At 42.3% G+C, this 25,106-nt stretch overlaps 1 protein-coding gene across 9 annotated transcripts in view; it reads left to right on the forward strand.

Annotated features, from left to right (window-relative positions):
* Positions 1-25,106, forward strand: part of ppip5k2 (diphosphoinositol pentakisphosphate kinase 2) — a 101,029-nt gene that overhangs the window by 19,665 nt on the left and 56,258 nt on the right. For all 9 annotated transcript variants that reach the window (XM_047050378.1, XM_047050380.1, XM_047050381.1 and 6 more), the window contains exons 2-5: positions 14,756-15,356; positions 16,423-16,618; positions 17,471-17,561; positions 20,725-20,810. In XM_047050378.1, coding sequence (XP_046906334.1) covers positions 15,186-15,356; positions 16,423-16,618; positions 17,471-17,561; positions 20,725-20,810 — 544 coding nt within the window. In that variant the 5' untranslated portion in view covers positions 14,756-15,185. The remainder of the gene's footprint in view (positions 1-14,755; positions 15,357-16,422; positions 16,619-17,470; positions 17,562-20,724; positions 20,811-25,106) is intronic.

Here is a 25,106-nt window from a genome sequence, read left to right on the forward strand (position 1 = left end):
TTTATATGGCTCTGTGTCTACCTAGCTTTGCCTTTTAATCCATGGCGTGCTTACATAGTCTATAATGTCCCAGTATTTTAAGAAAATATTAACTATAACCATATACATGTTTCTTAAACTACTTGTTCTAGTTCTATCAGAGTGAAAGTTCAAGTCAAATCAAATGTATTTGTATAGCCCTTTTTACACGCAAGCATGTCACAGAGGGCTTCACATGCGCCCATAGAACTGCCCCTCAACCAACCTAAACCCTCAAGGAAGACAAGGAAAAACTCCCACAAAAACTCCCAACACGAGAAAAAAAATGGAAGAAACCTTGGGAGGAGCAATTCAGAGAGGGATCCCCTCCAGAGATGATTAGTAGAAGAGAGGAGCAGAACACAAGCTAAACATTGTCATACAGTGTCAATGGGTTTTGAAACACCAAAATCCATTGTTCGGCTTTATAGACGTTGGATGGGATCGGGAAACTCGCTGTTGGCCGTCATGGAGACTGGATTCCGGTTGACGACCTGGTCCAGCGTTGGCAGACCGACGACCAGGCAGGTCCTGACAGCTCAAACCCCCCACACCACAGGGAATGTGTGGGGGGGGGGACAGAGAGGAGAGCAGGGATTAGAGAATGCCAGGAGCAGCTAACAGTTACAGTCATAATACAATGAGATCCCCACCGGTCAAGTGTGGACTAGTGCAGCAATTTAACAGAGCTAAAAGGGTATTTGACGCAGCCCCACACACCAAGACAGCGACAGCCCCCCTCGGTTGGAACATGAAATCTGTTCCAGGGGAAAGAACTCTAAAATATGTAATCTAATGTACTCTAAATAGGTTATACTTATACGAATAAGGATGAAAACAACCAGTCCCCTGTTGTCGCCAACTAGTAATAAAAACTATAACAGTAACAATATACAGCAACGGAACTATAATAGTAACAATAATACAGACACAGGTTTACTTTATTTGTAACATCTAGATGGGCAATGTGAACATAAGCTATAATTACAATTTAAAAGTTACATGTGATACACACAAAGTTGCTAGTTGTCTAGCATTAACTGTTAAGTCAGTAGCGTTGTTAGACATAAAACTGTACTGGGGCACAGGCCCTTATTGTTGGAATGCTGCTTCAGCATTCCAAGTATTGTTCTTCGAATCTTTATTCAACTTTATTATTATTTATCTTCTATTTCTTCTGTGGCGCCTTCAAATCTTCAGCTATTAAAACTGTTCAGCTATCAAAACATTCAACAGTTTCAGGCCATAGGCGCTATGACTTTTCAGCTTCGCACCTCTTATGCTTGAATTAATATAAATCAATAATCATAATATTTTTTACATTGGTTTCCAATGGAGTTTTCTTTCAAATCCTCTAAAACTTCTTAAAACTTCTTCAACTCCAAATCCTTCTTCTTCCTCAATCTTTCAGCTAGAGCCACCATTTAAACTTTAAAATGTTGACAAAACCCTAAACTATTTTTTAACTATTCAACTTTTTTCAATATCACTGATTATGTTTCAGGACTTTTTCAAACCGTTTCTGAGTTTTACATGGGTGTGTACGTGAAAGCCTAGAGTGCAGACTGAAACGCTTAGAGTGGATGGGAGCTTCGTTTTTGGATCAATAGATAGCTAATTTTGTGCTGGTCGTAGACAGTTATCTGTGGAATCCAACAGACTTACACATTTCTTCAGAGCCCCACGAAAGCGAGACAAAGTCCAACTCACACCCCATAGAGTCCAATGCAAATCTGGTGACAAATTCGTCAGAAAAGGCAAAAACAACCAGATTTAGAAACTGCCGGTAGAGTCGTATTTCTGACCACACAGACATAAAAAGGACATCTAGTTTCGGCAGAGTCTTGGGTCTCAGAAAATATCCTTATTTTTTGGATTGGACGTATAGTTTTGCGTCTGGGTTAACTTGTTTGAGGTGTGGATTCTAGCTACATTTTTGTTATTCTCTGCCCTCAGCGCGTTAGCATTCATAGCTGCACCATCACCGTGGCAACCACACAAACACGTGCCACTCTCTCTAACACAGGTGATTGGTATTAGCTGATTAGTGGAGACACAAGACAAATTATTCAGTCAACTCGTCTCATTAAAAGACTAAGAGCACCACAACACAACTACTACCACTACTGATACTGCTATATCTTATGCCACTACTACAACTACTAATTCTGCAGATGCCACTAATATCTCTTTTACTAACTACTATGCTAATGGTACTATTTTGTTCTACTACGCCACTGAGTGCGTTCACTTAACCATGACAAACCCGATAGCCATTGTTGGTTTATGCCAATAATACGATTACTCCGTTTACAATCGCATAAACATTATTTATGCGATTACTCAAATATGTCTACATGATTCTTTTTATTAATCGTTGTATGCTCCACTGACAACTTGCACCATCATCCTTCTGCAACAAAGTGTCGCTGTGTCTTCCTGTATCGGCCCTACTGTTGTATGCTTCATTCAATCAACACATTGAATCCTACTAAGAAAGCTGAGTAAGGGCCATCAGGCTTCTGAATGGACACTGATATAGACATTGTTTTTCTGCACACTAGTCACTTATACACTGTCACTTTCAGCTACTGGTTGCTCTATCAGTAACTTGCACTACTGTACTTCGCTGTACCTCGCCAACAGGCTCCTGTATGGTCACTGACATTGCACTATTGTACTGTACTCCACTTAGGTTAGAATAGGTTATAGGGTTGGAACAGGTTCTTGTACATTTAGGGTTAGTATAGTGTACTATCTATTGTTATCTGTAATTTAGGAAGTTTTAGTATTAGGTTAGTATAGTCGATATTTATTGCTATCTGTATATGTAGGAAGTTTCACTTATTTAAGCTCAGCATAAATGTAAATTGTGTTCCGTGTACTTATATGTTCTGTTATGCCAGGTGCTTGCGTTGTCTTGTCTTATGAATTTCAGTGCCCAGTCTAACCTTGTGTTGTTCTGTGTACCTGACAATAAAAGACTTGAACTTGAACTTGAGTAAACACACTCAATGATAGGCTACATCTGCTACTGATATTACTATCCCAACTATAATTTCAGCTGTTAAAACTATAATATTCTTGTTACGACTATAGCTAGCCTACTTCTTTTTCTGTTTAACAGTTCAGCTTTCAGCTTTTCCCGCATTGTAGGCTATTTAAGCTCTTAGCTTTGTTGATGCAGTTCAGCTTCCACACTGCCTCTTGTAATTTAGCTATTTCTTCGATTGCTTCACAACGTTGCGTATCCTCCCGCATTGTATTTAAGCACTATAGCTTTGTTAGATTTACATTTACATTTATTCATTTAGCAGAGAGCTTTTATCCAAAGCGACTTCCAAGAGAGAGCTTTACAAAAGAGCATAGGTCACTGATCATAACAACGAGATAGTCCCAAACATTGCAAGTAGCCAAAACATGAAGCATACATTGTGAAAAAGCTAAACAAGTGCCAAAAGGGAAGACCCATAAGAGCATGCAGTTATACAAGTTACAAATTAAAACAACATGAACCACAAAAGTGCAGGACTGTACCTGTAGAAGAACAATCGACAGTAAAATATTTCACAGCGAGTACAAGACTTAACTTCGTTATATCTAACCTAAAAGAGCAACAAGTCACTCAATAAGAGTCATTGTGATCCTGGAGGAAACTAACTAACAAGTCCAGCCAAGCATTCTTAAGTGCCGTTGTACTCCCGGAACAAGTGCGTCTTGAGCCTTTTCTTGAAGGTGGGGAGACAGTCAGTGTCCCTGATGGAGGTGGGGAGCTGGTTCCACCATTGGGGGGCCAGGCAGGAAAAGAGCTCGTGTTGGGACCGGGCAGTCTTGAGCGGTGGGACCACCAGGCGGTTGTCTGAAGAAGACCGTAGGTGACAGGTGGGGGTGTAAGGTTGCAGGAGAGACTTGATGTAGACGGGTGCAGTCCCGTTCACTGCTCGGAAGGTCAGTACCAGGGTCTTGAATCTGATACGGGCGTTGATGGGTAGCCAGTGGAGAGAGATAACATGGGGTAACATGGGAGCGTCTGGGTAGATTGTAGACCAGGCGGGCCGCTGCGTTCTGAATCCTCTGAAGAGGGCGGGTTGCACATGCTGGGAGACCAGCGAGCAGCGAGTTGCAATAGTCCAACTTGGAGAGGACCAGTGCTTGGACTAGCAGTTAGATGATGCAGTTCAGCTTCCACACTCCCTCTTTTGTGTGAATCATACATTTTTTAAATTAATTTCAGCTTTCAGCTTGCGGGTATTTTCTCATTTCTGTATTTTCAGCCATTACATTTTTTTTTTTTTTCAGATTTCAGCATTCCAACGCATTTTCAGCAGGAAATGCATGTTCTAGTTCATATCCCTTCTTCCAAGCTTGCTGCGCACAATGCACTAATAGGCTATAGAAACTTCCCTCACTTAACCCACTATATACAGGGTTCGTACGGTCATGGAAAACCTGGAAAAGTCATGGAATTTTTTTAATGGTTATTTCCAGGCCTGGAAAAGTGCTTGAAAAAAATAAAATCCCCAAAGTTTTGGAAAAGTCATGGAAAAATGTTATCATATTTTCATGTTGTTCATTTACGCTGAGTTTTAAATAATTCACATGCGTGTAAAAGAAATACGTTCAAAATATAAGCAGGCATACGCTCTCATACTAACTGAAAAGTTAGATGGCCATAGCAACAGTAACTCAGAAAAGCGCGAGGGATAATTCAAAATGCCAGGAAAGTGTAGATTTAACGATGCTTGGCTACAAATGGAAAGATACATTAAACAGACAAAGACCCGGCAAAATGTCGGTTGTGTGGTGGAAAATTATTCGACATTTCCAGCATGGGAGAGGCGGCATTAACTAGCCATTCCAAAGGTAGCAAACATCAGAGCGCTGCTGCTAGCAAAGCTACAGCAGCCCGGTGACGGGTGCTGCTAGCAAAGCTACAGCAGCACCCATCACCGGCTTTCTCACCACAGCGAGGTCCACTGCTACGCCTAGCAGCAGGGGTCGATAACCGATGCTGTGACAAAAAATGAAGTCCTAACTGCGGAGGTAATGTGGGCTGAAGGGGCTTATTTTCCCGACTATGACCGGCGTTCTTTACATTATGCCGCTTATTACACGGCTACTTGCCAAAAAAATAACTTGACACAGTGTGTCTTTTTACAATTTATTTGTTACCATTCGTAGTGTTGATCAGCAGAAAAATTGTACGCCAAAGACGTTGAACTTCATAGACGTTGAACATTCTTTAGGCTTCAAATCAGCTGACGTCGCTAAGCAACGGAGTACGCTGGGGTTGAAAAGTTACCGGACTGCTTGCGGAGTGCTACGAAAGATGTGAATCCGAGGCAAAAAGGCCACTTCTCTTGACAGCGGTCAAATATGCATAGCAAAGTTCAAATATTAAAAATGTTCACCGCAGAACGTTGGGAAGCCCCATTTAAGTGAATAGAGCATTCTACAGGATTACGAACAGCCGTGTAACTGTTTTTACGTACACACCAAGATTTCACAAAAAGTTTGGTCATGGAAATTTGGTTTAAAGTCATTGAAAAGGCATGGAAAAGTCATGGAAATCCGTTGGTCAAAATGTGTATGAACCCTGTTACTTGTTTAATTAAGTTTCAAATTAAATGATAGAAAATCACTAATTAAAAAAAAAAATCTGATTGTTTTGCACTGTGAATTTGCACTGTCAGTTCTGTTTTTGAATAAAGGGTTGAAAATGTATGCTTAAAAAAAAAAGAAAATTCAGATTCATTGATTAATCGAAAAAAGAATCGACAGATTAATATATTACTATAATAATCTTTAGTAGCAGCCCAAATCGATGTAATCGATTCGTTGTTGCAGCCCTAATGTACTTTAATTAAATGATGCCATACCACAGATTTATTTGCCATTTTGACTAATAACACCGACAAAGTACGCTATAGCAGAGTTTGTAGTTCCGCAGCCAATTGTGCTTGTGCCGTGTGCAAAAAAACAAAGCTCAGATTAACAAAAGGGAAACCAATAACACCTTTTCTTTTAAATTATATATTTTTAGTTCAGCCCTAGTACCAGCCACAAGTTCCCCCTCAGAGCGTCTGTTTAGCACTGGAGGGAATATAGTAACATGCACTCGCTCGTCCTTAAAACCAGCAAAAGTTGATATGCTGGTTTTCCTTGCAAAAAGCTGTTAGCTACTGAGAACCATACAGTAGGATCACACTGGTTACGTTGAACTTTGATTTTTCCAAAATTTTTCAGACATAGTTGTTCTCCTTTATTTTTGTGCTCTGTGTTTTGTTACTGACTGGAGAAATATATATACATTATTTATTTTGAGACTGTGAAGTAAAGTTCATACAGACAGTCTTAAAAAAAAGTGCAATCCTCATGTCACATGTTTACACGTCATATGTTTATGACAGTGACTTTAAATACAGAGTGTTGTAAAGCCAGAGACTTCTTTTTTTATATTTCAGATTTTCTATGATTTGTTACTGACTCTTGCATTAATGTTTACACCAGGCTTATTTGACAATGCTTTATGTTATTATTACATGTTTACAAGGCTGGAAAAATCAGTCAATATACAGTACTACTGTGATTCAAGTAAGTAAATACATTTTGTATTCATCTTAAGTCACACATCACCTACGTTTCGGCAGCTGGTCGATTTTTTTGGGCAAGAAGCTTGCGAAATTGGCTGCAGGATAATAATACACCATATTAGTTGATATATTTGAACCCCTGCTGTAAAGTGAATTTTCGTCTTAACTCCCATTTTTTGTTAATTGATGTATTGCTTAAACACATAACAAAGACAATGAACTATGTGTTCTGAATTGTGGAGCTAGACCATTTCACGGTTTTTCAAATGGAGCATTGAAACAAACTGTCACTAAGTGTCCCAAAGTTCTTTGATGTCACAGCTCTCTCCAGAGCAGTAGATAATAAAGCCACAGGGGTTGACCAGTCAAATGGTCAACTGTCCTTTGTGTGACCATCTTCAAACAATACTTTTAATTAATACAAACAATGAAACAGGACACAGTCCTTCTAGCCAAACTTCAGAGCAACTGTCTCATTGACCCCTTACAGTGACCAGAAGACAGAAAGCCATATAAAATGCTTCACCCATCCCCCAGGGCAAGCTGCCCACAGAGCCATCAGCACCTCACATTCCTTTGAACTCAACTTAATTGACCAAACCCTCCATCTCCCACGACCTCTCAATCACCCTGGGATCTGCGACGGTGACCCCCTCATCCTCTGCCAGGAACCTTGGGGTTACCATGGATGACGAGCTCTCCCTCACGGCCCACATTGCTGCGGTCTCCCGGTCGTGTAGATTCACCCTCTACAACATCCGGAAGATCAGAAGATACCTGTCTGAGCACTCCACCCAGCTGCTTGTCCAAGCAATGATCCTCTCCAAGTTGGACTACTGCAACTCGCTGCTCGCCGGTCTCCCAGCATGCGCAACCTGCCCTCTTCAGAGGATTCATAACGCAGCGGCCCGCCTGGTCTACAATCTACCCAGACGCTCCCACGTTACCCCACTCCTCATCTCCCTCCACTGGCTACCCATAACGGCCCGCATCAGATTCAAGACCCTGGTACTGACCTTCCGAGCAGTGAACGGGACTGCACCCGACTACATCAAGTCTCTCCTGCAGCCTTACACCCCCACCCGCCACCTACGGTCCTCTTCAGACAACCGCCTGGTGGTCCCACCGCTCAAGACCGCCCGGTCCCAACACAAGCTCTTCTCCTGCCTGGCTCCCCAGTGGTGGAATCACCTCCCCACCTCCATTAGAGACACAGACTGTCTCTCCACCTTCAAGAGAAGGCTCAAGACGCACTTGTTCCGGGAGTACAACGGTACTTAGGAATGGTTTGTTGAACTCAACGCTAGTTTCCTCAAGGATCACAATGACTCTTGCTTAGACTGTTGCTCTTGTTGGTTAGTGGTAGCTGATTTAAACTGTTGTATTATATTTAATCCTATTTTTATTGCTTTCCTACAGGTACACTTGCACTTAGAGATTCATGTTGTGTATTGTAATTTGCTTAACTACATGCTCTTATGGTTTCTTCCCTTTAGCACTTATTTTTGGTTGTTCACAATGTGTACTTCTGTTTTTGGCTACCTGCAATGCTTTGGGGCTATCTTGTTGTTATTATCAGTGACCTATGCACTTTGTAAAGCTCTCTCTTGGAAGTCGCTTTGGATAAAAGTGTCTGCTAAATGAATAAATGTAAATGTAATTATCTTCCCTTCCTGTCCTACCAATGAATCATAGAAGATTATAGATTTCATACACATACATCTATGCATATGACCCAAATTTCTACAACATTCCATACTTTTTTTTTAAACGACACCATAACTCAAACAGTACATTAAGAAAAATAAGGATCAAACATCCACATAAGTATGCAAAACAACTCAGTAAAAATGCATCCATACCGAATACAAACATACATAAAGCAAATGTATTCCCATCAATCTAAACATACCCTTATATTCAAAACATCAGAAGCAAACACATTAATATCTTCTTCTGTATATCTGATTTCATACTATCATTCACATTGACCTCTTCTTCCATCTTCAGTCGACTATAGGCAATCTTCTTTCAGGCAGTGTAGTATAGTCGAACCAATTGCAAACGACGATCAAATTGCTCACAGCAACTTTCAAAGACCTGCACTATACGCACAGACTCTGAGTTTTCCTTGGTACTACGCAGAACGCGCATCCTCTCCTTCAGTCTCCAGGCAAGGCGCACGCTCACAATGGTTAGCGTGTATCCACGTTGCTCTCCCCTCGATCTTGACCGCCAAATTAGTCATCAGGAGAATCTGGTATGGCACCAGGACTTGCGTTTCAGGTCCTTCACCACAATCCAGTCCCCTGGTATCAAATTATGCAGCGGTCCATTCACCCATGAGGAATAGCCTCCTTCACCTGTCTGTGAATCTCACACAAAGTACACTACAAAGGGTTGCACAGTGATAAACAAGCACATTCTCACAAAGGTCAGTTAATAGGTAACTGACCTCTTGTCGTCTGACTTCATCTTCAAGATTCTGTTCTCTCATTCAACTGAAGTAATTAACACAATGTTGACTCCTATCAACAAAAAGAAAAAATCCATCTATCAATACTCAAATAGTTTCTCAAACCTTAACTTTGAAGTTGAACGTGTTTATTTCCTTTTCCCATAATACTTGTTCCACATGAGTCTGACAAAATGAATATGTATACTTGATATCACACAAACTTTAGAGGCATGATCTTTCCATGTGTTAACTAAGCAAAATCTCAAGATAAGTGTAATGAGACCATACAACCTCCATTTCATTCTCATATCCTTCCTTTTTCCAAAACGCATTTTCTTGTGGTTTAGTCCAAATCTCCATTCCACCTCCTTTCTCCATCTGTCTGCTGCATTCTGTAATTCTTGTGAAAAATATACTCTAACAAAAACACAATCCTCACTCTGGGTTAAACACAGTCAAACATTTTCACTCAGCAGTATTTCATCAAACTCCCACAATCTTACCTCAAAGCCAAACTACTGACACTAAAGTCATAAAACTATAAAACCCCCATAGTCACTTTCTGTTTGGATCAGTCATCAGTCAGTCATAAATTACTAAACGTCATCTCTTCCTCTCTAAGAAGCCTGCACTTCCCTTAAAGAATCTGTGACAAATATTGCAACAAAGTCACACAACAATTTTCCTCGAAAGACTCCTGTAAACCCAAATTTGTTAAGTTAAGCTTATCAGGACAATGACAACACCATCTCAGCACTTCCTGTAAACCTATGTCAACATCAAAAACGTATTCTAGTTAGTTCATCATTGCTTGCAGGCAATCTAGAAACCATCTCCAGCTAGTTTCAGCACTAGCATTTCTCTGTGAAATAATCATCGGTGTTAGAGTGAATCCCACATTTGCATACAGCAAGTTGTTCTACAGGTGAAAATAAGAAACTCTCTGTCACCATACCTTTCCCAAATTCATATGTAACACCAATGATGTATTTAACCATTAGCTAATGTGTTAACTCTTTTCCCTTTTATGAATTGACAAGCGTACATTGAAGCAACCAACTTTTGAACCAATCTTTAGAGAATCAAACTATTTTAGAAAACAACCAAACACGAATAACCTCAACTTTAATCTCTTATCTTTTCTTAAAAACACTTTAGGAACAGTTCAAATTAATACCTTTATATTTAGGATTCTCTTCCTTTTTGTATTTAATTTCACCAATTCAAATCTCTCTGTCCAAGACATTAGGAAAACCATCTACTACCCCAAGTCAGAATTTAATCTGCATGATTCCAAAATGAAACATAAACCATAAAATGTTCTTAATGTAGCCATTTAACCAAACTTATACCCCCTCTATATTTCTATATAGGTTAGATAGGTAGAACTTCATAACTTGCTTTGGCTGCAGTCCAAAACACGCTAATTAGCACAAACCATCAAAACCACAATTTATCAGACATAATGAGTCTTCCCAAATCATTTCAAACCCAAAAGTTATAATAACCCTCTTCATGCACCAATACCGAAACAACTTCATCACAGCCTACCTTTTCATCCCAAAATGTTGTGACAGGCTCTGATAAAACACCCAAATAAAACTTAAAACCATATTACAATCAAACTCAAATAAAAGTTCATAATTTTCTCTTTCTCATTTCATAACCAAATTACATCCAATACTCTATCAAACTCTTAAAAACCTTTTACATTTTACTTTTTTGACTTAAAATGTTTGCCCATATACTTCTTCAAAGCATATGCATAGTTCCTTTTTCTTTTTAAACCTTTAAATTCACAATTTAACAAAAGTAACATAACCCCATAAAACAAAACCTTGTTCTTTAACTTCTCAAAAGTCTTATCAAAGCATGTTATACAGAATACTCCTTTGAATATTCTTATGCTTACCAGCCATTACACCCTTAGCATGCGTAATGCACGGATCTCAAATTTCAAATTGGCGGATCAAAAACCCGAAAATGAAAATATTTAACTTGACTATTTTTAGTTTGTAAATGGTTTAATGTAACATTTCTCACTTTTACTCTTAGTTTTTACTCCGTCCGTCCGTCCGTCATCTGCCGCTTGTCCGGGGATCGGGTCGCGGGGGTAGCAACCTAAGCAGGAAGGCCCAGACTTCCCTCCCCCCGGCCACTTCCACCAGCTTTTCCTGGGGGACCCCGAGGCGTTCCCAGGCCAGCCAAGAGACATAGTCCCTCCAGCGTGTCCTGGGTCTTCCCCGGGGCCTCTTCCCAGTGGGACGTGCCCGGAACACCTCACCAGGGAGGCGTCCAGGAGGCATCCTAATCAGATGCCACCTCAGCTGGCTCCTCTCGACGCGGAGGAGCAGCGGTTCTACTCTGAGCCCCTCCCGGATGACCGAGCTTCTCACCCTATCTCTAAGGGAGAGCCCGGACACCCTGCGGAGAAAGCTAATTTTGGCCGCTTGTATTCGCGATCTCGTTCTTTCGGTCACTACCCATAGTTTGTGACCATAGGTGAGGGTAGGAACGTAGATCGACTGGTAAATAGAGAACTTCGCCTTTCGACTCAGCTCCTTCTTCACCACGACGGACCGATGCAGAGCCCGCATCACTGCGGACGCCGCACCGATCCGCCTGTCGACCTCGCGCTCCATTCTTCCCTCACTCGTGAACAAGACCCCGAGATACTTGAACTCCTCCGCTTGGTTCAGGATCTCCTCCCCGACCCGGAGATGGCACTCCACCCTTTTCCGGTCGATTACCATGGCATCAGATTTGGAGGTGCTGATTCGCATCCCAGCCGCTTTTCACCAAACCGGACCCCCTCAACACCCTGGCTGCGCCTAGAAATTCTGTCCATATAGGTAATGAACAGAATCGGTGACATAGGGCAGCCCTGGCGGAGTCCAACCCTCACCGGAAACAAGTTCGACTTACTACTGGTAATGCGGACCAAACTCTGGCACCGGTCGTACAGGGACCGGACAGCCCCGATCAGGAAATCCTGTACCCCGTACTCTCGGAGCACCCCCCACATTAGCCCCCGAGGGACACGTTCGAACGCCTTTTCCAAATCCACAAAACATGTGTAGACTGGTTGGGCGAACTCCCATGTACCCTCCAGGACTCCGCGGAGGGTATAAAGCTGTTCCACGGCCAGGGAGTAGTTTTTACTCAATGAATCAAATCAAATAAACATAGTCTATCTATCAGCGCACGTTTTAAACTCGAATCAAACAACGCGCTCGGGGACAGAGCAAAACTCTGAAACTTTTTTTTTTCTTTTGACAACACAGATGGTTGGCGCTTACCTTCTCTTCACTTATCACCTCTGTAAGATCTCAACGTAACGGGACTCTGTTTTAGCCCCCACCTTTCTCCATTTCTCCTCGGAATTTCTAACACATAAAATGTACTCAAACAAACAAAAACCTTGTTAACAAATGTATCAAAATACTCATCACGTAACATTTCAAAAGTAACCAAATCAGTATGTAAAACTCGCTCCAAATTCATCTTTTACTCTAAATTTGCGTCTTTGTCAATTTCTTAATCAACGTCTGCGCATGCGTACGCTTACTCATTCTGGATCTCATATGTCAAGCTGCAATTCCTTTACTAGCCTGTACCCGCCGCCATCGCTGTTGAGTCTGTCTGTAAATTTGTTAGCTACAAATGTGGTTACCACAGTTACAAATTCAACTTCCTGGACTCTCCTCGGTCTCAGGACAGCAAAATGCACTTTCTCCACGTTTTCATTGTTAGCCATTAGCTAGCTAAAAATGTCACAGCTTTGATCTTTTCCACTCAGATCCCAAAGCCATCCTAACAATTTGTAACAGACTTCGTTCAACAGACTGGCCTAAAACGGAACCAAAATCATATCCACCTTTCAAATCACGTCTTCATAACCCTTTACATATTTCTTTAAACAACCATCACATCTGTGAACTTCCCACACAAATGAAAATAAAAACCATCGATTGCTTCCATGTCAATGGATATCTAGTACACACATGTTAAAATCATATGTAGATATTACAGTAACCTCATTCACATAACACAAAACCGAAGCAACATTTCCAGATCAATTCAATACGTAGGCCTAAACAAAAAATATTCCTTTAACAACATAAACTGAAATTTCCGTTTGAACACATAAAAACTTTCTATAAATGTTTTTAAACGTTTAATCCGTAAAACGGATTGTAATTCTCCGAATGAATATCGCTTTCGTTGCCAAAACTGGCCTTTACCAATTATCTGACCCTAGAACCGAAATTTAGCAGCGCAATAGCCTACTGTATTGTCCAATATCGAATCAAGCTCATAAGATAGAAAATAGGTCTGTACATGATTTCCAAATCAAAAGTATGCCAACTCACAATATTGTCTTAACTTTGACAAAGAAACAGAAACACACGTGTTTTCAAACCAATAAGTTTATATTTTCAACGTCAAATTCTCTTTCAGATGAGTGTTTTTTTTGTTATTTTTCTCTCTCTTTTTTTTTTATCACTCATGATGCTGTGGGCCACTGCACGCAGAATGACTCGTTAGACTCAAGCGCATGCGCCTCTTTTCAAATGGAGAATTCAGCCAAAGAATTAACATTAGCATTTTCAAAAACAGACTGTCTCCATCCTCAAAACAAATCAGACAGATGTAAAATCTAACATCAAATATCGAACGGTTAACACACAGTTGTAAAACAATATAACAAGTCAATTGTCTCTCCTCTACCAACAATGTCATAACCGATAAACATCCATAAGAATCTGAAGAGAATATAACAAAGTCTCTCCCAAGTGTTTCATCTGTGTATGTGTGTCAACATAGTACGTCACCAGTTCGGACCTCAACTTCCGGTCACGAATTTGCGAGTTTGCCCCAAATTTCCAGAAAACTTTCAACAGTGATGACACATCTCCGTACATTCACGTCCATAATGCTCAAATACCCCCAGTCAAACCACACATTTTGCGCTCAACATAGATTGACCATTCCTATCCAATCGTGTTGGCCTAACTTTGTGTCTTCGACTTTCCTGTCTGCTGTCGGTGACCCTATTCATTGGTGTCGCAGAAAAAACCCTCCATTTTATTTGAACTGAAGTGGAATTCCGAGCCTGCTGCCTTGTGCTGACATGAGGATTATTCCAGCCCCACCCGATTAGTCCATTAGTGGAAGAAAACCCCTCCATTGGCTCTCTCATCCTGAGCCTGTTCAGCATAGTTGCTAAGCACACGCATAACGTCATGTTCTCTGAGTTCTGACCTTCCTCTGGCTGAATCTGTCACACATGCATGTGTGTCTCTGTCACTGATTTATCATTGCTCAAGTTGTTGCATACTTTCATGGGCACCCTTATACTAAAACAACAAACATCCTATTTATCTACTGTATAACTTAATAACTAATTCCTTAGCAATTATTTTGCTGTCTTACGTGAATATATCCTAAATTGTAGTTAGATGTAGCCTTCTGTTTCAAATTGTATTTATTTTCCTGAATTCAAAATGGTTGTTTCCTATCACTGTGTTTTTGTCTGCATATGACATGGACATACACAGTCACAATGTGAGCACTACACACTCTTCTAAACTTTGATTAAAACTGTAGTTTTATTTATAAGCTTACAATGTCAGGGCTTTTGAAGCGACTACATTTAAACTGAATGTGTGCATTTTCTTTACAGGATAGGCTGAGGACAAAACCATGCTGAGCCTCGGGGAGCAGGTCCAGGACAGAAGGGAATGAGGCTAAAGCTGGTGAAAATGACCCTTTAACTGGCACAATTGAGCACTACACTGAACTAGTGCTGGACATGCTCTGGGAATAAACTCCTTTAACCAACACATTACAATAATCACTCCACCACTTAATCCTCTCTCTGGAGGACAGAATTTTGTGTTTTTTTTTTGTGTGTTTTTTTTTACAAATAAAGACCTTAACTGTGTGTATAGGGTGCAGAAAGATGGGAGGTTTAGAATAAAAGTTTGGGAGTGTCAGGGTGGGGGTAAGGGGGAAGAAGGCACACATACAGGCAGACTTGCAGAAAAAGGAGGAACCATAGGAGCAGCAGTTGTCCCTGCCTCTACCCCAGGGTGTTCTTCTCAGCCCTGGCAATGTCGGCTGGAGGAGGCGATCCATTGGATGCGAATGAGCACCCGCGATTCTTTGTGGGCTGTGATGATGCTGAGGGGGAGGAGCTGCTGGACCATGGCAGGGTAATGGGCTACGATTGCCTTTACGAGAACGTGGAGGAAGAGGAAGATGAGGACGAGATGTACGACTCGGTGAGTCCACCAAAGATCTCTCTTGGTTATTGTAGATTGTAGTGGTATGTTATGCCACAAAGCAATTATGTCTCACTAGCAATAAGAAATACATGAGAATGGCAAGATGGTGTTTAATCTTCAATTTCCTTTTGGTATGGTGGTGGTACAGTATGTTATTTGTGCATATTATTCTTTTACTGTGATCATTATTATTACTAGTGCAGTGCCCGTTTTAATGAAATACTTTTGTGATCTGACAAACGGGGTGGAGTCCTAGAGCAAATGGCCTCCTTCCATGATGCCATATTTGAGTGATCTATGGCTCCATTACTTAGTGCAGCTCAACATGGCTACGAACGCGTTTATTTCTCATCAACCAGTCATCTAAACAACTTGACCAAACGACACTGCGTGTCATTGGGTCCTGAGCAATACACCTGCCAGGCACCAACTTCATACAGTCCCCGATTCCCAAAATAATCAAGCCACAGACAGACAGAGACAGACAGGCACAGAAAGATTCCTACCTTTATTGTTAGATAACATTTACATCCCAAACTCCTGCATCTACAAAATTAAGTTTCCTTGTTTTGATTTTGACACTATTCTGTTACTTGCAAGCTATGCTTCTGAAAAAAACAACTGTGTTTAAGACCTCCATGAATACAATGGCATCCACGACTGTTGGCATCAACGTTGACTGATGGGTGGTGATGCCAACAGTCAGTTGACTATGAACTGACCTAGTTCTGAGAGTAACATATATGTTGTAGTAACAAGGTGCTCTGATAGCAAAGTGTCCTGATGGCAGTCTCTGATAGCTCCCCTTCCTTACTTGTGCTTGTTGGAACCGTAAGCCAGCAGGTCACGTGAAAGTATTAGGCTGGTTATAAAGTCTCTGACACTGTCCAATTCATTTTCAATGTGGGCCAAAAGGCTCTTCAAGTTAATTTCCGAATAGTGTATCCTAATTCACTGGATCCCAGTGAGATGTGAAAACTATGAATAGGTAGAACCACCTTGCACTTTTCTACTTGTTAGCCACCCCCTCTCCCAAAAATGTATGTGTGGTTCTCTGCTCTAGCCCCCAGAGAGACAGATTGTGGTTGGCATTTGTGCTATGTCCAAGAAGTCCAAGTCTAAACCCATGAAGGAGATCTTGGAGCGCCTGTGTCTGTTCAAGTACATCACAGTGGTCACTTTTGAGGAGGAGGTTATCCTCAACGAGTCGGTGGACAATTGGCCTCTTTGTGACTGCCTCATCTCCTTCCACTCCAAAGGTGAGATTCAAGATGTTACTTTTTGGGTACCAGTTAGACATGGCACAGTCCCGCACAAGTCGCTATGTACACACTCCCTCACACCCACACAACCCTATAAAGAGTCAACTTTCATGCCCTCCTTCATGTTAGCACACAGCCCAGGCACACACAGGCCTCCTTGTTTGAGCTGACTACTTCTCAGTCATACTTGCCAGACATGCTACTTTTCATAATCATCACTGGAGAAATAGAAAGTGTGTGTGTTTGTGTGTGTATGGGTGGGTGGGTGGGGGGGAGCTTTTATTATGTAAATGTAATTCACAGTGAAATACCAATCATTTGTAGCCTAAGCAAGTACTGGTGTATATTAGTGTTCCCTGAGCCATTAGGCCAGGATTCAGCCAGTTTATTGTCAAGTGGATAGTATTACGCAATATTACATGGTGCATATTGGTTTCTTGACTGGACATCAGAGGTTAACTGGGGGACCTTGAAGTTTAAATACACATGTTGTACACATGTACTGTTTTTCAACCCCTGTGCCAAATGAGGTATTGTCAAACGGTTTCTCAAGCAAACACTTACACAAACAGAATATAGAATGCATGTGAACCTAAAAACCTGACCCGTTTTACCATGCAATCCTACCACATCCAAGAAAGCAAAAGTATACTGGCATGGCACCTGAAAGTTAGCTTGAAAATAGCAAAGATTTTGACCCCTCTTCCATTATGGGTTACAATGTGCAAATTAGATAATGGTAATCAACCCTCCCCTTTGCTTGTACAAGAAAATATTTTTTTGTTTTTAAGTGTGGTTTACATCTGTCTGCAATCACACTAATTCACAAAATTAATCAAATTATTTCAGGTTTTCCATTGGATAAAGCAGTGGCCTATGAGAAACTCAGGAACCCTTTTGTCATCAATGACCTAGACCTCCAGTATTATATCCAAGACAGGTGAGATCATTGATAGCTGTTAAAGGAACATCATTTGACCATATGAACCAAATATACTGCCCAATGAAACCATATGTTGTTTTATTAGACAATGGGCATTCAGTATTTGAGGTTAATAAAATGTTGCACATTGCTGTTCTAATAAAAACACTAGCAAGTTTATTATCAGTCCTATTGTTCCTGAAGTTAACCTTTTCCCCATGGGTTAGTTTTGCTGTACAGACTAGTCACTCTCTGATTTCAGAAAGTACAGTAAATGCAGTTGAGATTTAAAAGACTGATTGATATGAGTGTAGGCTATATTAGGTGTTCATACTTATATATTCACATAAATGTGATTTAAGATCTAATACATGGTTATTGTTCTTAACCTTGTTGTATGCTTGTTCTCTCTCACGCACACACATACACACAAGACAGAAGATTACTGCAAATATAACAGATCCAAATGCATGGAGCATGCAATTTGCTACAATGGTTATGGTGATAACTCAAATTCTATGAGGGGAGCAGAGCCCCATAGAGTTTGCCCCTATTGGTTTACCTTCACATAGCCAATCACGAAAGCCTAAATGTATCCACTGACCGGTGACCCCTATGAAAGGGGACGTCAGCCTGCTGCTCATTCTCCCAAAACTAATGTGAAAAACTGCGGGGTTGAATAGGGCGAGCTGGGCTAGCAACCTTAGGGGCTCCGCTCCACTCATAGAACTGGATATATCTCCATAACCATTGTTCCATGTCATAGAGCTCTGCCCCATAGGGGCTCTGCTCCTTTTGGTTTAGGCGTAGCCCCTGCGACCCCTGTATCCTAAAAAGGTCCCTTTTAGTAACCAGGTCATGAAAGGAGCCCTGATCACCGTAAGGCTGTTTACCATCCGTCCGGGTTGGTAAAGTGCATCATCGTCATTAAGGAGGAAGCTAAGGCTCCTCCTCCACCAGGTTCATTAGTTCTGGGAACCACAGGACGCCAGAATGGTCGGGGGATTAATTCAGTAATTAAGTCCCTTCGAACCCACCCGTGCCAGAAAAGGGAAGATCGCACCGCAAGCTACTGTCACCATTTTGTACGATCGAAGGAGAACATCCTGACCCTTCAAAACTTAGGAAAAGAGGAGAAAAGGCCGTAGTACCTCTTCAAGCTCTAGAAAGTTGATGTGGTACATCTCTTGGCGGGTTCCACTCCCCTCCGATTGAGTCCTCTTGGCAGACTCCTCCCCACCCGGAGACGCATCCGTGAAGACTGGGTAGTGGGACACCCCTCTGCCAATGGGAACTTGTGTAGAATAACTCACAAGTCACTCCAATGGAATAGGTTGGGTCCAACAGTAATCACCAGTAGCTCGAGCACCACAGGGTCGTTTCCTTCCGCTCCCTTGGGATGCGGAAGTAGTAGTGTAGTGAAAAATATACTACGTCTTCAACCAATTTTCCAAGTTAAGAACAGCACTGGAACTCAGTAAAGTTTGATGCAACATTTTTATTGAGCTTCAAGGTGACACAATCTCCAACAAATGTGAGAAAGATCCCGGGATCAGACTAAAATATTTCTCAGGACATTTCACTTATAGATTTACTCCCTATTATTTTGTGTTATTTTGCTATTGGTACTTTTCTGATGGTCACAGATTCTACGCATCCTTGACCAATTGGTCCCTTGTTCTAGGGGTTTCAAATTACAGATGTTTTTCATACAAAGACATTTCTCCCAAGTCGGGCTGGTAGTACTGACCATGAACTGTGCAGCTGCAGCTAAGATTCTGGGCATAGGGCCTTATACAAGCTCCTAGATTTATAGCTCAGGCTGAAGAAAACTGCACAGGCTACAGGTGCTTTATTCTGCTTCCTTGCGCGTTTTGTAAAGGAAGCAAGCGTAGTGGATTCAGCTTTAGACTGCACAGGTGCTGGTTGCTTTGTGGCGTTCCGACAGGACGTGAAGGAAACCAGTTTCACCTGAGTAACGAAGGTTTGTTGCGCACTGGGCGATAAACATTAATGCTCTGTCTGCCAGGGAGGCAGACAGGTGATCGCGGGTTGAAGGCAGACACTAAACCTTGCTCCAGGGGGGAATGCTCTTCAGTTCTTGTGAAATGCAGTAATGCTCGCATTGGGGCGTGGGTCAAAAACTGTTCATCTCATGAGCCCTCCACGTAGTCCCGTAGCGTGGTCATGGCAGGCACGAAGGACTGGGGTGTCTTCTTCTTCTTGCCATGCAGGCCGCAAGACCATGGGTCGTCTTCCTCCTCGGGCGGGGGGCTCAGGACATGGGCTCACAGGAAGATCTCTCCTTATCGAGACAGGAGAGCCTGCGGTAGCGGGGCACCGTCTTCATTAAACGAGGTGTTGGGGAGATTAAGCGAGGGAGAAAAGGCCTCCGCTGCCAAGACTCTGCCTCCATAGGATCCTCAGGGGCACTTCTGCATCTGAGCTATCGCCATCGGAGAGCAGCGCAAAGAGAACTGTCTCAAGGGACTCCTCCTTCCGGAAGAAAGTAAAGCAACTCTGCCGTTCTTCAAGTGAGAGGCGAGCGCAATGCTGACAGTCCGGGGCAAAAACCAGGCCGTCCTTGCCATGGCATGGGCCGAGGCAAACAAAGCACAAATCCTGCCCGTCCCTAACATCCAGGTCACGGCACCGGCAGTGAGCCATGAGAAAAGCTTTTGGTGGCAGTGGATGAGCCAACATCGAAATAAGGCCATGTGGGTTGCTCTTTAAGCATTGTAGAAATCTTCGTAGTTGCCGGCTTCAGGATGTCAACCCATGCTGAAGTTTTTGGGAGAATGAGCGGCAGGCTACCTGGCGATGGATACATTGTGGCTTTCTGTGAACGGCTTTGTGAACATAGAACTGTAAACCAATAGGAGCAGAGCCCCTACGGGCTGGAACTCCACGACATAGAACCTGAATCTTAACATGTCTCAGGTGTTGTGCTTTTGAAAGTGGTTTGGTATGGCCCAACAATGTTAGCATCATGCAGTCTTTGAGGGGGTAATAATAGCCATCTTGTTGTTTAGGAACAGTAATGAACAGTCTGCATAACTCTTGCTTTACAGAGTTTCCATTGAAATGCTCAAGCAATTCTATAATTAAAGGTCAAAGGTAACAACTAACTAAAGGCTGTTATAAATACAAATTACTTCTAACACAAATTTCTCTATTCCAGGAGAGAGGTGTATCGGATACTGAAGGCCGAAGGGATTCTGCTTCCACGCTACGCTGTTCTCAACAGAGACCCCGCCAGACCAGAAGGTTAGTAGAACAGAGGGTGTAGGGAAGTTAAGTTTTTGCACAAACTGCAATGTGTAGCGGGTGTGGTTGTTTTCGAATAGATATACTTCATTTCTAATCAAGTATTTAATCAACTGGGCACCACCTTGATATTGGTTTAGGAGATCAAGGAAACCTAGTTAATATGTAATAATCAGTAATCTGAAGGAATTAAATAGTTTATTATAGTAAATATTTAACATTTACATTTATTCATTTAGCAGACGCTTTTATCCAAAGCGACTTCGAAGAGAGAGCTTTACAAAGTGCATAGGTCACTGATAATAACAACAAGATAGCCCCATAACATTGCGAGTAGCCAAACCATGAAGCACATATTGTGAACAACCAAAATAAGTGACAAAGGGAAGAACCATAAGAGCATGTAGTTAAACAAGTTCCAATTAAACAACATGAACCGTTATAAGTGCAAGTGTACCTGTAGAAAACAAGCAACAATAAAAACAATATATCACGGCGAGTACAAAAAAAAAATATATATAAATAATCAGTTACCATGCATATGCGACAAATTAGTACGGGTGCAACAAAAAAAAATCCTAGGTCGCACTGGTGCACCTAACCTCAGCTGCCTCTCCAGGAACGAAGCGTTTGTTTCTTTTTTGACAGTACTCACACTCATGGTTGGATCATAGCATGGTCTAAACTAATCAGAGACAGAGATGGGGCGGGTCTTTGCGTCTGATTGGCTTTGGTCCAGATATTCCTGTAGGCCTACACTGCGCCGTGCTGCGTGATTGAAATTACGAACTGAGCACCAGAGAATCAGTTATGGCAGACCTGGGCATTGTACGGCCTGCGGGCCACAACCGGCCCACAGGCTGTCCCAATCCGGCCCGCGTGAGGTAAATCAAAATTAAAATAAATAAACGTGTTGAGTTGTAGTAAATATGTAGTCCTGAAAGACTATTGATCAAGCGATTTACAAATGTGCGCTTGCGCAACCTCACCGACAGGAGAGTTAAGGCCGATATATGCTTCTGCGTTTTTCGAAAAACGGACACATGGGAACGCCCTCGTCTCCGTGGAACGCCCTCTACAAGCTCACCGTCAGCCCTCGTAGAGCCTCGGAGAGCTTGACGTGCACCTCCTTAATTTTGTAACTCTCCGTCGTAGCTACGGAGAGCTACGGAGACCCCCTTGGCTGTGATTGGTCAGTATTAAGTACCGCTTGCGTCAGGGTTAGGGGCGGGGTTGCTGTGATAGCAGGACGAACAGAATCCTTTGACCGCCATTGCTTGTTAAGTTTTTACAATTCATATTTCAGCTAAACGGTACATGTAAATCAGAATCTGAATTAAAATGTGATGTGAAATGGGCAGTGTAGTTGCTGAAAATGTGCGTATTTTATTGATGGAACGGCTAATTAGTAAATTTGCTCCGACTTTTCGGTAACCTAGGTAAATAAACACTCAACGACGTCTAAACAAAAAACCATTGCGCCACCTACTCTTCTGGCGGTGAATTGTTTTCAGCACCCACAGCCTACGGAGAACCATAAACGCAGTCTATCCGTCCGTATCCGTGCGTATCCGTGCGCCCGCCCATCCGTAAACGGAGACGCAGAAGCATATTTCGGCCTTTAGCCCTCAAAAAAGAAAAACGAAAGGTCGATACAGAATGTAGAGTTTTTAACAAAACATGGACTTCAAAGTATCTGTTTACTGAGGTCAAAGCTGTGTTCTTAGTTTTGGAGAACAGGTCGCTGTGTTGAAGGATTATAATTTGAATTGGCACTAAGCGACTAAAGAAAAAACTAACGAGTACATAATAAGAACTTGACTGATTCAGTGGGCGCGGGCTGATGGTTTGCTAGTTAAACTGTAGGTCCCTGATCATCAGCTGTCCTTCGCATATCCACGTCAGACATTCAGCCAGATTTAGACATACTTGTTCAAGCCCACACTTCCTCTCACAGAACAAAATTAACTGGAAAAAAGTATTGTTTTTTGTATAAAGTCTATCAATTGCATATATTTAACATACTGCAAAGCTACTTTTCATGGTTTGTGAAGATTAACTAGTTACAAATCAAATGAAACACTGATGTCATGATCATTTTAGTTTTTGCTGTTACTTCGATAGTCTTTTCCTAGTTGACCAACATGTAAAATATTTATATAAAATTTACAGAACATCCTTATTCTTCTGATAACCAGTAGCAGCTAATCAAAATATATACTTTACAGCTTTTTACAATGGGGGGAAATTAATAATGAGCCCCCACAAAACTTTCATTTGCCCCCCCAAATGTTTTATATAAAAAAAAAGAAAAAAAATGTTTCTATTTTATTTTTTCCATATTTTAAATCTAAATGTGTTCATTTCTTCTAATTTCCTAAAACCCACTAGAGGACACTATTTAAAGGATTTTTTTTTACAATTCTTCTGGGGGCCCTAGTTTTGCTGGGTCACAGGAAAAATAATAGGTTTTATCTAGGGGCTTAGCCCCCCCAAAAGTGGGAACGTAGATTCTTCCCTACAACTCAAAATACTAAGAGTGAAGAGTGGAATGAAATAATTATCTTCTCATTTCCCCTGCAAGAGGGAAAGGTGATCAGCAACCTTTTAGTTGAGTCAAAATGAAAACATTTGGCAGACCGGCGTAAAAATTGACCTAATCTCTATGATTTAAATGTCATTTTAAGTTTTTCCCTTCTCGTGATATTTTCAGGCATTTAGCCTATTCATATTGCATTCATTCATTAATAAAGAACCCCCTTTGAAGCTTATTTGAACGACGTTACCAGCAGTAGCTATCTCAGATGGAATCGCGATTCAAGTAGTACCATCTGCTAACAGAAAACATGCCCCCAAAAACGTAAATAAGCTTGACATTTATTTAGGGGAAAATCACTCATTCATAAAAATGCTAGCTCTTTAATGGTGCAGGTGGGCAGTATTTAGACTGAGGAGTGAAGTGAACCAATTCAACTTGGTTACACTCATCCCCCTACACTCATCCGGGTCATGGCACCACTGTTACTGGTGTCAAGATTTGGGCTTCAAGACTGGCCACTCCACAGAGACTGCCCTCCTTTCAGTCACCACTGCCGTCCAGTCTGCCAGAGCGGCTTCCAGGTCATCCGTCATCATTCTGCTGGACCTTTCTGCAGTGTTTGATACGGTTAACCACCAGATCCTGCTCTCCAGACTTTCTGAGATGGGCATCAATGGCACTGCACTCCAGTAGATCTCATCCTACCTGTCGGGAAGATCCTACCAGGTCTCCCGGGGAAGCAAACTGTCAGGCCCCCGCCAGCTCTCCACTGATGTCCCACAGGGCTCTGTCCTTGGACCCCTCCTCTTCTCTCTGTACACCACCTCACTTGGACCAATCATCACCTCCCATGGCTTCTCCTACCACTGCTACGCTGACGACACGCAGCTGTACCTGTCGTTCCCCCCGACTGATCCGGGGATCTCAGCTAGGATTGAGGCTTGCCTCACAGACATCTCCGCCTGGATAACCGAGTTCACCACCAGGTGAACCTCGCCAAAACAGAAATTCTCATCATCCCGGCTAAACCCTCCATCTCCCACGATCTGTCAATCACCCTGGGATCTGCGACGGTGACCCCTTCATCCTCTGCCAGGAACCTTGGGGTTACCATGGATGACGAGCTCTCCCTCACGGCCCACATTGCTGCAGTCTCCCGGTCGTGTAGATTCACCCTCTACAACATTCGGAAGATCAGGAGATACCTGTTTGAGCACTCCTCCAAGCACTGGTCCTCTCCAAGTTGGACTACTGCAACTCGCTGCTCGCTGGTCTACCAGCATGTGCAACCCGCCCTCTTCAGAGAATTCAGAACGCAGCTGGCCGCCTGGTCTACAATCTACTCAAACGCTCCCATGTTACCCCGCTCCTCATTTCTCTTCACTGACTACCCATCAACGCCCGTATCATTTACATTTACATTTAGTCATTTAGCAGACGCTTTTATCCAGAGCGACTTACAGTAAGTACAGGGACATTCCCCCCGAGGCAAGTAGGGTGAAGTGCCTTGCCCAAGGACACAAAGTCATTTGGCTTAGCGGGGAATTGATCCGGCAACCTTCTGATTACTAGTTCGACTCCCTCACCGCTCAGCCATCTGACCTGTATCAGATTCAAGAACCTGGGACTGACCTTCCAAGCAGTGAACGGGACTGCACCCGACTACATCAAGTCTCTCCTGCAGCCTTACACCCTCACCCGTCACCTACGGTCTTCTTCAGACACCGCCTGGTGGTCCCACTGCTCAAGACTGCCCG

The sequence above is a fragment of the Hypomesus transpacificus genome, unplaced genomic scaffold (genome assembly GCF_021917145.1).
Source record: "Hypomesus transpacificus isolate Combined female unplaced genomic scaffold, fHypTra1 scaffold_111, whole genome shotgun sequence".
In the NCBI taxonomy this organism is placed as follows: Eukaryota; Metazoa; Chordata; class Actinopteri; order Osmeriformes; family Osmeridae; genus Hypomesus; species Hypomesus transpacificus.